Raw genomic sequence first — 14,934 nt, 5'->3', positions numbered from 1 at the left:
CAAAATACAAACCTAGGCCTTTGTTGGTTTGTTTTGTTTTTGAGACAGGTCTCACTATGCAGTCCTGGCTGGCCTGGAACTCACTCTGCAGATCAGGAGCGCTGGGACTAAAGGAATGAGCCACCATACCCAGCAAGCCCAGGCATTTAAAAGTTAGGCATGGTGGGGTGTGCCTGAAACTCCAGGGGCATTTTGAGTTCGAGGAGAGCCCAGGCTACACTGCGAGATTTTATCTCAAAATGTAGACGTGTACTTACAAACTGAGAAACAGAATCAGATTAACAATGAAGCACGAATGATGGTATTTCACCACAGCTTAAACCAAACAAACAGAAACATACATAGGGTGTAGAGACCCGGAAACTGCTGACAAATTCACAGATGAACCTCCAAGTCAGTGTGAAAATACCTCTAAAACTATATAGATCGCACATGCGCACACAGATCTTTACTTTTCGGGGCTACTATACAAACATCAAATTGTACAAGATACACAGAGACTGAGCACAGGAACAGAAATCTCTCTTTAATATGACTTAAAATTTTTGCTGTCCCACCCCCTTAAAATGGGCTTAGAAATAACTCCAGCTAATCTTGATCTTCTCAGTAACTGCATGATTTCATCTGTTCAGCCCCACAAAGAAATTACCCTTAGATGAAAAAACTACCAGTCTGGGGAATAACCATCAGAAACAGCATTGGGTTTGGTTTTGTTTCTTGTTTGTTTGTTTGTTTGTTTTTCTTGCTTTCTCTCCTCAGGAAATGTGATGCACCAAAAATTCTCCCAAGTCTGTGCTGGTCTCTCTTGGGGATTAAGAAGTCACATTGTCCAACAAAAAGCTACTAACTTCTTTTAAAAAAAAACAATCAATTCGAGTAACTTAGTAGCTATAACTAGTGCGATATTGGACCTCAGATTAGAATAGGAAAATCAAGTGTGCTCTCTCTCGAATGTTCTTCACGAAGAAATTTCAGGTAGCCTCTATAACGGAACATTATCATTAACAGTTCCAGTAAGCAACAATTTTTCGAATGTTAGCAAGAGAACTGAAATTCACTTTCAATTAACGTGACTTCTCTATGCACTGTGATCAATCGGCTCGCTTACAGTATGGTCTCCAAGTTTTGGATCTGTGTGGTCCAATACGAACGACATTTACATTAAAGTGCAATTACAAATTCATTACCACACGTGGCGACTGCTGAACTGAACAGCCCCTGAGACAGATGACACAGATACGTTTTATAGGATACAGCAAGAAACCTCAGTTGTCCAATAAACCAGCACTCCCCCAAGACCGGCATTTGGATTTCATATTGTCTTACATAGCTGAATAAAACCAACCAAACCCTTCAACTGTTCTTTAAAGGCCGTTCAAAAAGTTACATGTTTATAACACAGAAATTGTGGGCAGAGGATAGATAGGCTACTCCATATTCACCAACTCCCAATTATTTTGCTTTTCTAAACTACTCTCTCCGTGCCCTGGGTAAAGTTCACAAAAGATAAGACATTCTCACACCTAAGATTTCCCACTCCCATTAACTCCGTCTCGCCATCAGTTCCAACTGTGGTTCTGAGGTTTGTCCTCGGCACCCCTCCCAAGAGTTGCTTTCCTGAGACCCTGCCGGGCTCCAGGAGGCAGGTACAGCCAAGGCCCGGTCCGCTGTGCTTCGGGGGAGGAGAAAGCACCGCGGATCCCTGGAGCAGGTCTCTAGACCTCGGCCCGCAGGCTCACGGGAGGCTCCGGTGGCGAACGCACCTCGTACAGCGCCTGCACCATCTCCACCAGCACCCACTGCTCCGCCACCGTCGCCATGGTCAGCCACCCGACTTCCGGCAGGCGGGTCACAGCGCGTCAAATATTGCGCGGCGCGGACTAATGACGCCTTGAGACTCGGGGGGGGGGCGGTACTGCCGGAAATAGGGCCGGGCCTCCTCGCGCTTGTTCGTTGCGCGTGGACCGGCTCGTGAAGACGGAAGTTCGGAACCCTTGAGGTTTGTGTAGCGACACCCGATGGACTTTGTATTGAGGGAAGTAACCCGCACCCTTTGTCCTGGGCAGTCAGCCGGGCCCAGGGTCATTAAGATGAACGAAATTAGGCCGGGCGTGGTGTTACAGGCCTTAAGTCCTATTTGGGGGCAGAAGAAGGCGGATCTCCTGAGTTCAGTCTAGGCTAGCCTCCTTCACATAGCCAATTACAAACCAGCCAGGGCTACACAGAGAGAGACCCTGTCTCAAAACACAAACACATACAAACTGAAAACATAAAACATGAAGGAAATTCATCCTTCCCTTTTAAATAACAAGCAGTCTAGTCAGGCAGCATTATAAAAAAAATAGACACAGAAATTTATGAAGTTTGCTCCTCAGATCAGTCAGGGAGTGGTATTTAAATAGTGTATGTCTGGTTTTTCTCATGGCGAAGTATGGTCAAGAAGCTGCTAAAAGCATTTAGGTAACAAATTTTATGTGCACACCAATTTGCGTTACCTGAGACTTGTCCAGAAGTACCATTGGCTTAGCAATTTTACTTTTTAAAGGGAGTAGGGAAAGAAGTAAACTGGGTCTGGAGAGAGAGTTCAGTCAGTAACGAGGGCCAGAGCTCAATCCCTAGCAACCTTGCATATAGTACTGGGGAGGTGGGGAAAACAAATCCCTGGGGTTCTCTGGACCAGCTACTCTAGCCCACTTGAGTTTCAGGCCAGTGATAGCCCCTGTCTCAACAAACAAGGTGCATGGCTCTTGAAGAAGTACATCTAAGACTGTCCTCAGGTCTCCATATGTACACACCCACACAAATATTCCATCTGTCTCCCACAATGACTCTACCAGTTTTGTATTTAGCAACAACACTCAATTTCTCTCCACCCTCACCAGGATTTATCACTTTTAAAAACGTTGACCATTCTTACAAGTGTGTGTTTATATCTCATTTTGGTTAAATTTGTTAGTTTTTAATTAGTGATTAAAAACTAACAAATTTAACCCAACTGAGAACTGAAACTTCTTTATAAGTTTATTTGACATCAAATAAAGCTTTTGGTTTTTTTTTCCCTTTTCTGTTCTTTTCCTTCCTTCCTTTCTTTTTTCTTTTTAAAAAAAAAATTTTATGTGTGCAAGTGGTTTGCCTGAATGTATGTGTGGGTACCACTGGTGCCTGGTACATGTGGAATCCAGAAGAGGGCGTCAGACTCCCTGGAACTGAAGCTCCACAGGGCTATGAGCTGTGTAGGTACTGGGAATTCAACCTTCATCTCCTCTGTAATAACCCCAGCCACCAAGTAAAGCTCTTTGGTGAAAAGTGTGTTCGTCTTTTCTCCATTCTCCAATTGGATTATTTCTGTTTCGGCTGCTCCATTTTGAGACTCCCTTGTAATGTTCTAGATGCCAGGCTTCGGTTCGATATGCAGGAGAGTAAACATTTGTATCTCCTGAAGCTCTTGCGTTGAAAACCCGATGTCAGCGCATCGAGGCTATTGCTTGAATGTCCCCTCTAAAACTCACAACTGACATTGTTAAGATATTAGGAGTTAGGGCCTTTACAACAGTGTTCTGCAAGAAGGCTCCGTCCTCATGAGTGGATTAGTACAATTGCTGTGAGAGCAGGTTAGCTATCACAGTGTGGCTTTGTTCTGTTCGCCAGTTCTTCTGTGCTCTCACTTGTCATGTGATGGCCTCTGGCACAGTAGGATGACACAGTTGGAAGGCTCTCACCAGGTCCTACCACCAAACTGGACTTTCTAGTTCCTTGAATTATGGAAGTTCAATTTCCTAGCTTTATAAATTAGCCTGTGGGGAGCGAATGGAGGAGGGAGGGCAGGTAATGTTAGGAGTTTGGGGCTTTGGGAAGTGAATAGACCCTGAGGGTACAACACTCTTTTAGAAAAGAGACCCAGAGAGGCCCCCTTCCTCCTGGTCCCAGGCAGCCATCACCCTGCTTTATTCTCTTAAGAATTTAGTTAGCCATCTCATACCTGGGATTGCGTAGTATCTTTGTCTTATAACTGTCTTATTACACTTAGAATAATGCCAATTTCAACTATACTAGAGAATATAACAGGATCCCTTATTTTTATAGGCCGGGGTCCTTACCTATACACCATGTTTTCTTTCTTTGGTCTTGTGTTTATGAGCAAAAGGTAGATGGCTTTCACCTCTTTGCTCTTATGTGCATGTAACCAAGGATGACCTTAGATCCCCACACTTTCCGTCTCTGCCTCTTCAGTGCTGGAACCCACCTGCCTGGATCAAACCCAGGGCTTTGTGAATGCTAGGCAAGCACTCTACCAACCAAATTGTACCACAGCCCACTAGATGTTTTGAATTTTTAAAACACCCCCCCAGCGGGCTAGAGAGATGGCTCAGTGGTTAAGAGCACTGACTGCTCTGCCAGAGGTCCTGAGTTCAAATCCCAGCAACCACATGGTGACTCACAACCATCTGTAATGAGTTCTGGTGTCCTCTTCTGGTGTGTCTGAAGACAGCTACAGACAGTGTACTTATATATAATAAATAAATAAATCAATCTTAAAAAAAAAACAACAAAAACAAAAAAATCCCCCAGCCTGTCTTGTGTGTGTGTGAGTGCATGTATGTGTGAGCGTGCATGCGTGTATCATGGGTTCATTCAGCTTTCTGTTTTCTCCTACTATGTGGGACCCAAGAATTCACTGCTGGTCTTTAGGCTTATCCACCAAGCCATGTTGGCGACCCACAAACGTGGCTATTCATCCATCTGTGTGCTGTCTTTCTTTGTCTTCTCCTGTGGGAAAACTGCTAATTCAGGTTGCAGTCTACCATTGACCAGAGAGTCTTCTAGGGCTTGGTGCACAATGGAGGCCTTACTCTGTTAGCAGACTTTCTCTTTCTCTGACCTTCTCTGGGGTTTTCTAAGCCCCCATGCTCGCCTCTACCTAAGGAATTTCAGGTAGTCTCAGTTAGTTCATAGAATCAATTTCCTTTCTCCTCACAAAACCTGTTCAGCCAGCACCTGAGATTCCTGAAATGCTTCCCCATGCTAATGAGGCAGTCCAGGCACCCCAATCCCCCAGTCAGTCAACTTTGTTCATCCTGCCTTCAGTCTCCCCAAACTTTATAAGCCTTCGATCACCCTAAGTAAAGTTGATCTGCCTCCTGACAAGAGGTCTGGGTGTGGTCATTCATCATACATACTCACACATGTACTCACAGGGCTTTCAGAGCCCCTGTTCGATGTCTCCCACTGCCCTTGTGGACCGCATTGGCCAACAATCCACAAGAGTGAGAGACCCACATTCTCCAGTGCTAGAGATCCGGTCAGACTCACATTGATAGGGAAACACCTTAGGACAGAGCAAACCATATTATTCACTGTGCCTTAGTACAAAGGTATTTCTTCCTTAGTAGATATGCTAGTTACTTTCAACATGCTGTGCCCAAGTACCTGGCAGAAGCAGTTTGAGGAGGGGTGGGCTTATCTTGGCTCACAGCTCCACATGGAGGGGAGGGAGAGCATGGCAGCCAAGGGGGCAGGTAACATTGTGTTCACAGTCAGGAAGCAGAGATAAACGCTGCTTTCTCCTCTGTCTCTTTCTATTCAGTTCAGGATCCTAGCTCACAGAATGGTGTTGCCAGCACTCATGGTGGCTCCTCCTGTCTCACATAAACTCCTCTGGAAATGACCTCTTATCCACTCCCACCCAGGTATGTGTCCTAGGTGATTCTAAGTCCACTGCGGTTGACAATGTACATTAACCACCACAAGCTCACTCCTCGTCAACAAGACAGCTCAACATGTGGTAGCATCCTATCCTGGTCCTCAAAGAACCATTTCTGTCTTATAAGGCAAAGTCCATTCATTGCAAATGTTGTAGAAGTAAAATCAGTGGTTCCTGTGGAAACTCTGTATTTGCATTCTAATGAAATGCAAACGTTTTTTAAGTTACTGGACCATTTTTCATCCCCCCAGCATTTGCAGCATTTGAGGTGCATGTGTGTTACATATGCCATGTGTTTCTTCTCAGATCTAATGTATGTATTTGACTCACTTAATTGAAATACTGCTTTTTACAACTAAACCTATATAAAGCCTGTGGCAAGAAATAAGTTGAAAACAGTATGCTTAAACACTTTAGCAAATGGTTGATAGTTTGTGAAATGCTGAAACTCACTGACATCTCTTAAGTGAGTTCTTAGAATATTTCAGCATCTACAGTACACGCCCATGTGTCAACAGACATTGCTTTCTGACACTGTACTGAGTCTCCTGCTGGTGGCAGGCATCCTAGTGGACTGTACATGGTTGGTCATGGCTGTGATTGCATTTCCATAATTACTACTGACGTTGATCATCTTTTCCTGTGCATTTTCGCTGAAGGAATCTCTATTAAAATCCTTTATTCAATTTAAAACTACACCATGTATGTTTTTTGAATTGTGTCTTGTTTGAATGTTCATAGTGAGTAGATATGCAACTTTCTTCAGCTCTGTTGAATTACTCTTTTTTAAAAAAATATTTATTTACTATATTTATGTATACACCATATAGCTTTCTGCCTGCATGTATGCCTGCAGGCCAGAAGAGGGCATCAGATCCCATTACAGATGGTTGTGAGCCACCATGTGGTTGCTGGGAATTGAACTCAGGATCTCTGGAAGAGCAGTCAGTGCTCTTAACCACTGAGCCATCTCTCCAGCCCCGTTGAATCACTTTTAATACATCCTAGACATGGTTTACCTTTTGTTCTTCGGTTTCAAAATAGCTATTAAAATATTTTAGATCTTCTAAGTTTATCTTATATGTTTCTCAAGTTTACACTGTACCTCAGTTCCCATGTCTCTTTCTTCTGTACCACACACGATTGGGTTGAGTCTCCAATTTATCTTTTAGTCAGTTTTTTTGTTATGATACTCAACCATCAAATAGTTTTCAAAGGCTTAAGATATATTTTTGTTGTTGTTGAAAGACCATGGTGTCTCTTATTTAATAGCACTCCATTTCTTAGGAAAGCTAAGATGACTTCCCCTTCTTCCTTTGCCACCCAACTGTCTTAGTCAGGATTTGTGTTCCTGCACAAAACATCATGGCCAAGAAGCAAGTTGGGGAGGAAAGGGTTTACACTTCCATATTGCTGTTCATCACCAAAGGAAGTCAGAACTGGAACTCAAGCAGGTCAGGAAGCAGGAGCTGATGCAGAGGCCATAGAGGGATGTTACTTACTGGCTTGCTTCCCCTGGCTTGCTCAGCTTGCTCTCTTGTAGAACCCAGGACTATCAGCCCAGGGATGGCGCCACCCACAATGGGCTGGGCCCTTCCCCCTTGATCACTAACTGAGAACATGCCTTACAGCTGGGACTCATCGAAGCATTTCCTCAAGGGAGACTCCTTTCTCTGTGATAACTCCAGTTTGTGTCAAGTTGACACACAAAACCAGCCATTCACCCACCAATATCCTGAGCACCACGGTAAGTCTGCCCAAGAAAAAAGGAGGGGAAAATAAAACAATGAATCAAGCATCTCGCCCTTCCTGAACAGTATACTCTCCCAGAGGACCTGGATACAAACATGATAGAATATATTTAGTCACAGGAAATGCTAGAGTGAAAACCACAAAGCATTAATGAGGAATTGCAGTCATTGTGGTGGTTTGAATAAGAAAGGACCCAATAGGTTCATATGTTTGAATACTTAGTCCTTAGGGAGTGGTGCTATTTTAGAAGGATTAGGGGGTGTGGCCTCGATGAAGTTGGTGTATGAAGGTATCCCCTGCCATGAGGATAATGGACTAAGTCCCTGAAACTATAAGCAAACCCCCTAACTAAACACTTTCTCTTCCAAGAGTTGCCTTGGTCACGGTGTCTCTTCAATGCAATAGAACAGTAACTAAGAGGCATTATAGGGCACATGATTTTAGACAGGATGATCAAGAAGTCCTTTCTGGGAAGCTGAGAGATGGAAGTGATCAAGCTAGCCCTAGAGATATCTAGTGGACCTTCCGGCCATTTTTACACCACAAGCCGCAAAGACTTGTTAGTTTCTCTGTGGACTTTGCAGGTAGGAAAGGGAGTGGTAGAGAAGACCAAGGTGGGAGCTTTCCTTGAGTGTCCAAGGAAGTGAGGAGAGTTGGCAGTCACATGACGAGGATGAAGCAGGGCAGGTGAAGGAGACAATAAACACAGAGGAACGAACAGGGAAGCTGGGCTGCGGGGCTTTTGGGTCCTCTTGAGAACTCTGATTTTTCTCAGCACGTGGTGAGAGCAGCTGAGGTTTCTAAAGAGCCCTGTGATATGCTCTGACATGTGCTTTCCCCCAATGCCTTGCTTATTGGATACAAAATCTACCAAAGGGTGCAGTGTTAGAAGCAATGTTTAAATCTAGAAATGTAACCACTTTATAGTTAATGTAGTATTAAGTCAAGAAATTTGATTAACCAGTATGCTTGTCCCAAGGAGTGGCACAATTAGAAGGTGTGGCCCTGTTGGAGTTGGTGTGGCCTTGTTGGAGAAGGTGTGGCCTTGTTGAAGTAGGTGTGTCATTGTGGGTGTGGGCTTTAAAACCCTCATCCTAGCTGCCTAGAAGTCAGTATTCTGCTAGCAGCCTTCAGATGAAGATGTAGAACTCTCAGCCTCCTGCACCATGCCTGCCTGGATGCTGCCATGTTCCTGCCTTAATGATAACGGACTGAACCTCTGATCCTTAAGCCAGCCCCAATTAACTATTGTTCTTACAAGAGTTGTCTTGGTTATGGTGTCTGCTCACAGCAGTAAACCCTAATTGAGACAACCAGGATCCATCTAGAAAGTGAGAACCTCTTTTGAACACGGAGAGCACAGTGTTATTGTTCACTACCCACCTTTGTAGTGGGCCCACTTTTGAGGCCTGACCCAATTAAAAAAAAATTAAAGCACTCTGAGTATTAGCAATACCATGGGTAAGCAGGTCTACTTCTAAGTAGCCTTATGGTGCCATGTGAACCGCCATGCACGACTCATTTGACCTATTGGTAAGTGTACCCTGTGATAGAGGGGAGAGACTGGTGTGTATCCATCCAAAGCAAAGGTACATCTAGAAGAGATTCCCAGAGAGGACACCCTCTCCTGTCTTCTAACCTAGAAGAAAACCGGACTCTAGTACGGTGAGTGCGTCTCGCATCTTTCCACGGGGACTGTTGCTGGGAGCACACCGTACCGCAAACCCAGATGGGTATGGCTATATCTCTCTATCGTGTCCAAATTGGTCGAATGAGAATGAATCCATAAGCTCCCATGGTTTCAATGGCAGCATTTTGACGACTGTAGTAATCAGGCAGAGGCGAATTTAGATTCGTTTACTCTAATCTTTACTACTAATAATGGCTCTCTTATCAAACAGCACACAGGAAGTTTGTTTACGTAGTCATAAAAGCTGTTTACAGAACACATATAAACCAGAGACCCCAACAGAGCTCAAGAGGCTTCAGAAGTGAACCACGTCGCTGGAGATGGCTCAGTGGTTTAGAGTATGTGCTGCTCTTGCAGAGGACCTGGGTTTGATTCCCAGCATCCACGTGGCAGCCTTTAATTGTTTGTAACTCCAGTTCCAGGGTATCGGATGCCCTTTTCTGGCTTCCCCAGGTACAGACATGCACTTACTTGTACACAGAGTACTTGCTTTGATCATCATGGTGGCGATGGTGGTGGTGGTGGTGGTGGTGGTGGTGGTGGTGATGGTGGTGGTAGTTATACATAAACTTAAAAACATTTATAAAAGAAGCAGGTTGAGAGAAATGCAAGTAGTCTGTGCTAATAAGATGATGGACCCAGGTATACAAGTGGCAGGAGTGAGGCTGATGCTGTAGAGATCAGGCCAACGGAGAGTCAGGGTCTAAGAAAAACAATGTAGTCAGCTTCGGAGATGAGAGAGAAGCCCAGTTAGAGCAGGAAACCGTAGGTTTGGGTCCAGATGGACAAGCTGCTGGACAGCAGATGGCAATCAAGAAGCCATGTCAACAGTGGGAATCTGACCCAAGATGAAGCCCTAGGGACAGTTAACATTTCGTCACCTGTCGGTCCTTGGTGCACACACCAAGTATCAGATTATAGGTTGTATGTGGCCAACATTAGGTATCAACTACTTTATAGGATCCGGGTGAAGGCGTTACCCTTCCCTAAGTCTGGCATGTATGATGAGTTCTTTGGATTAGCTTCTCTGATATGATTTTAATATGTCCACAGATCCCTGCAGTCTCAATTCATCCCAATAATTCGATAGGACGGTGTCCCTTGTACTTTCAGGAATAAGTCATTGGTCAGCCGTGTGAGCGGTGCTGAACAAATGCCCTTGTTTAGTTGTCTGCCCCGGGGTACAATCATTCTCTACTCTCAAAATGGAGCTGCTTATGAAACCGTCTTCCAGGACAATATGTAGGAGTCCCCGCAGATGTTTTGGCTGACAGGGGAAAGCTCCACGAACGGGTAAGTATTGCACCTCTGTTTGGTTTGACTCAGACAGGCTGGCTCAAACATCAGGAGTCTGATGCCAGGTGCTTTACTGTCCGCGCGTCTAAACACATTGCAATTGGGAACAGGGTTTCTAGGCAACACTCATTTCAATTCCAGGACACGGTAAAGCTTAAAGTGGGACTGCATAGAAGCTCCTTTGCAAACTACAGGTGACACGAAGACGGGTTCTGTAGCTTAAAGACTTAGATCCAGTGTGGTCTCTGACAGAGGTGGCATAGAGGTCAGTAGGGTATGAAACACATGTGACATCTTCCCCCACCCCCCAAGGATGGGTTCCATTAAATGGGCACTAAAGATAAAGTTATGGAGAGGAAGAGTCTGGAATAATCGTTCTGGGGGATTTGGGTGAGGTCGCCCTGTTACTAACAGCAGCCACACTCAGCTTTCTGGATGGAATGCAGCTGTTTTATTTTCCCCAGTGAGAAGATACCTCTGCATGTTGTTTAACATCTCTGATTTCCCCAGGGATTATCTGTGAATTCAAGGATCTTGTGCCCTCCACAGCAAGGCACAGGGTGGAATAGCTGGTCACACAAGGTGAACAAGCCTTTGGAACTGAACTTGTACAGAGAGGGTTTCAAGCAGATGGGGAAAGTGCATGCCAGTTACTGCATACACTCTACCATTTTCTGTAAGGGATTTGAGCATCTCTGAGGATGGGTGATATCCTATACAGACCCAAATCTAAACATTGGGAAGTAAAACCCTTCATATAGAATGGCAGAGTTTTGTAGCTAACCCATGCGCATGTGACCCATACTTCCAACCACTTTGGATTACTTCTAAGACTGTGTAAGTGCTGTATGCATAGTTGCTAGACTGTATTATTTATTGGATATTTGTAGGGGAAAAGTTTGTACATGTTTAATACAGATGCAAATTGTCTTATTAATAGTTTTGTTCTGAGACTGGTTGAATTCACAGATACGGACCTACAGGAGCCCAGGACAGATTGTGTATATATCCAGGTACACACACTAAGTGAACATCTAGGTACACACACTAGGTGTACATCTATGTTCACACACTTAGCATTGTGTTTATTTCTCTCCATATTCTATTGATAGTCTAATATGAATATCTTCAGGTAATAAAAAACCCTTAATGTGGAAGATTTGCTTTAGCATTTTCCCCTTTATTTCTTGTGGTTTGTGTACTGCTCTACACTTCTCTCCTAGGTTCTTTCTGACCCAGGTGGTCACTCTCACTAGTTCTGGCTCCGTCGGGCTATAGGAATTAGTGCTAATTTATCTCAGCAGCTCCAGGTTGGGCCCCAAGGTACTCTCTGACCCAGGCGGTGGCACTCTGGTCTCTGGAGTTAGTTTCAGCACCCGTGGGGCCATATGGAACTAACCATAATTTATCTCTGGTTAGTATCTCTCCCGGAGGCTCTCTGCTAGCTGTGAACTCTCTGGTTCCAGGTACCTGGTAAAATTAGGGCTCTAGAAGTCCAGCATGGGCTGGCCTATTGCGGCTCCCTGCCACGGACTCTGCCCACAAGGACTCAATAAACTGTAATTCATTAATCAGATTTATATGTTAAATTCTCGATCCACAATACATCCTCATAATGAACTCACAACCATTTGATAAGGATATAAATTGCATAACTAGAGAAGATAAATTTGCCTACAGAAATCCATCCCAACTACTGTGACAATTCAAGACCACCCAGATCTGGGTCATCCTTCTCTGTGTCCATCTTGATTCTCCTTCTCCTCCTTCTTCTCCTTCTCCTTCTCCTTCTCCTTCTCCTTCTCCTTCTCCTTCTCCTTCTCTCCAGCCTTACCAAAGCTTTGTCCCCGCCTTGTTTTCTTTTCTGTTCAATCATGGCCTTGATCTAACTTGTGCCAGTCCTCACCTGTATATAGACATCAACATACAGTTTGAATAGGTATGGCCTCCATAGACTCATGTGTATGAATGCTTGGCCATAAGGAGTAGGACTATTAGGAGGTGTGTCCTTGTTGGAATAGGTGTGGCTTGTTGAAGGAAGTGTGTCTCTATGGGGTCCAGCTTGGAAATCTCTTAATCCAGCTTTGTCAGTGTGGAACAGTCTCCTGCTGCCCATGGAACTCTCAGCTCCATCTTTAACTGAGAGTCTGTCTGGACGTCACCATGCTTATCACCATGATGATAATGGATTCAATCTCTGAAACTGTTTGTTAACCCCAATTAAAAATTTCCATTATAAGAAGAGTTGCCTTGGTCATGGTGGTTCTTCACAGCAATAAAACCCTAACTCAGACATCTCTCTTTGATATTCTCTCTCTCCTCTCTCTCTCTCTCTCTCTCTCTCTCTCTCTCTCTCTCTCTCTCTCTCCCTCCCTCCCTCCCTCCCTCCCTCTCTCTCTCATCTACTATGGTACTTGCCTAGAGTAGACACAAGAAAATAATTGAGTTACCGTTGTGCTAAGTGCATGCTCTCCTCAGGGTACTGGACCAGGGAGAGGGAGAACTAAGTTAGCCAGGCCCTCCTCCAAGGTTCTGTCTTCAAAATTTACTTTAAACCCCTCTGCACATTAAACAGGGAGCCTGCTGGGTTTTGCTTTTTCCTCTTGTGCAACAGAGCTGACAAATTGTGAATTGTTTAACCTACAGGAAGCAGCCAGCAGCTGCCAGTAGTAACCAACAGCAGCTACCATCGGCAGGAAATCTCTGTGTTGAATGGGAACAGAAAGGCTGGGAGCCTTAAAACACCTCAGAGCATGAGCCCAGAATTGTCTCCGAGAAGATGCCTTCCTGGTGAAACAACACAACCCACAGTAGTGATGGCTCATGGCTTGCCTTAGATGACTTTGTTTGAGTCACTGAAGATGGGGAAAGCACTTAGGCTTAGCCTGAGCAAACATGCCCACTACTGATAAGACAAAAGGACTCCAATATAAGCTGAGGATTTCAGCTCCCTTCTTCCTCCACAACAACAGCCCACATTTAATGAAAAGATTGCAAACCTTGGCACATTTCACCTTGGCACAATGAATGTTCCTCGGCTGAACCCTTTGGGCTTGACCTCCCTATCTGCCGATTCTGCCCTTGGTGTTCCCATGTGAGTCAAGTGGCCTGTCTCAGCCTTACTTTCTTGGAGTGTGCACCAAGGGACTCTGAGAAGTGCTTCCTAAGACAGCGCATTCCAGCTCGCCCTTCATCTCTCTGGTGGCGAGGCTCTGGATTGGTTAAAAAGAAATGGACCCACCTGGAAGGACACAGTCTAGGCAGTCAGACCTGCCCAAGGAAAGAGACAAATAAGGATGTAGCCTAAGTTACCTTCTTGCTGGCTCAGTGGGCAGAGACCTGAGGGCTCAAAAGAAGAGGGGTCAGGGCTGAGCAAGAGAGAGTCCCCTGAGCTAAACCCTTCATCCCTGTCCCCTTCTCCAGCCCTTCTCCAGTCCTGTGAGCTCATGTTCTAGCCATTCCCAGATGGAGTCCAGAAACCCATTCTTTACCCGGAGTCTAAACTGAATTGGATTAAAGTGGATTTTATGTTTGGTATATGCATGTGTGGGTGTGTATGTATATGTGTGTGTGTATGTGTGTGTAATATGTATGCCTGTGTATATGTATGTATGTGTATGTATGTGTGTGTAATATGTATGCATGTGTGTATATGTATGTACTCCACTCTTCTCCCTGTAGTCCCTTCTCTGTCTCAAACACTATCTGCCCACAACATCTTTCAAATCTGTCCCCAGCTCCAATCTCATCCTTTATCTTTAAAGTATAAGCCTCACAAGAGCTCTTTGTCTTGGTGGCACCTATGTCCCCAGAGTGCAGAGAAGTGGTAATGTGTGTGTGTGTGTGTGTATGCATGCATGTGTATGTATGTATATATGTATGTGTGTATGTGTGTGCATGTGTATATGTATGTATATATGTGAGTGTATGTGTATGTGTATGTATGCATGTGTATTGTACATGTATGCATATATTATGTATATATGCATTTATATATGTGTGTATGTGTGTATGTATATATGTGTGAGAGTATATGTATGTATGTATGTATGTATATGCATGTATGTATGCAACAGTGTTCACCCTACTGGGTGCATGCGATGCCTAGAGAGTGACATTGGAATGTCCTCCTCAATTGCTTTCCCATCATATGTGTTGACAATCTTTCACTGAACCTGGAGCTCGTCAGCCTGGCTGGCCAGTGAGTTCCCAGGATCTGCCTGTCTTCTGCCCTTCAGTACTGGGGGTGTGGATACCTGTACCACGACACCTAGATGTTTCTGTGATTGATAGGGATCTAGACCCAGGCATGCCTGCTTTCCCAACGAGTACTGTATCTGCCGAGCCATCTCCTCAGCCCCTGAGTTAGGTTTTCAACCTGAAACTCTTGTCATTCTCCGTATTGTGAAACTCGAGCCCTTGCGGTGGCTTGTATTTAATGTCACAGTTAGTGGGGTGTAATTTATTACCATCTTTATTCCAAGCATTTGCACAC

General features: G+C 44.6%; 1 protein-coding gene and 1 long non-coding RNA gene across 6 annotated transcripts in view; one reads left to right on the top strand and one right to left on the bottom strand.

The window, feature by feature from the left end:
* Sptlc1 (serine palmitoyltransferase, long chain base subunit 1) overlaps positions 1 to 1,837 on the bottom strand; it is a 39,255-nt gene extending 37,418 nt beyond the window's left edge. For 2 of the 4 annotated variants that reach the window (XM_087590967.1, XM_087590969.1), the window contains exon 1: positions 1,524 to 1,837. Coding sequence is in view for 1 of the 4 variants with exons in the window: in NM_001108406.1 (NP_001101876.1) it covers positions 1,764 to 1,820 (57 nt within the window). In the remaining 3 variants the exon portion in view is untranslated. 4 annotated transcript variants of the gene reach the window in all.
* Positions 1,838 to 1,882: 45 nt separating this feature from the next.
* On the top strand, positions 1,883 to 13,976 carry LOC102554241 (uncharacterized). 2 transcript variants are annotated; one of them, NR_190690.1, is given in 5 exon segments: positions 1,883 to 1,999; positions 5,585 to 5,687; positions 7,333 to 7,448; positions 10,257 to 10,436; positions 13,086 to 13,976. It is a non-coding gene; the product is annotated as an uncharacterized LOC102554241 (long non-coding RNA).
* Positions 13,977 to 14,934: the final 958 nt, after the last annotated feature.

This window comes from Rattus norvegicus, chromosome 17 (assembly GCF_021556685.1).
Source record: "Rattus norvegicus strain SHRSP/BbbUtx chromosome 17, alternate assembly SHRSP_T2T, whole genome shotgun sequence".
In the NCBI taxonomy this organism is placed as follows: Eukaryota; Metazoa; Chordata; class Mammalia; order Rodentia; family Muridae; genus Rattus; species Rattus norvegicus.
Note: the sequence above shows the minus strand (reverse complement) of the source record. Positions and strands in the feature narration are given on the sequence as shown.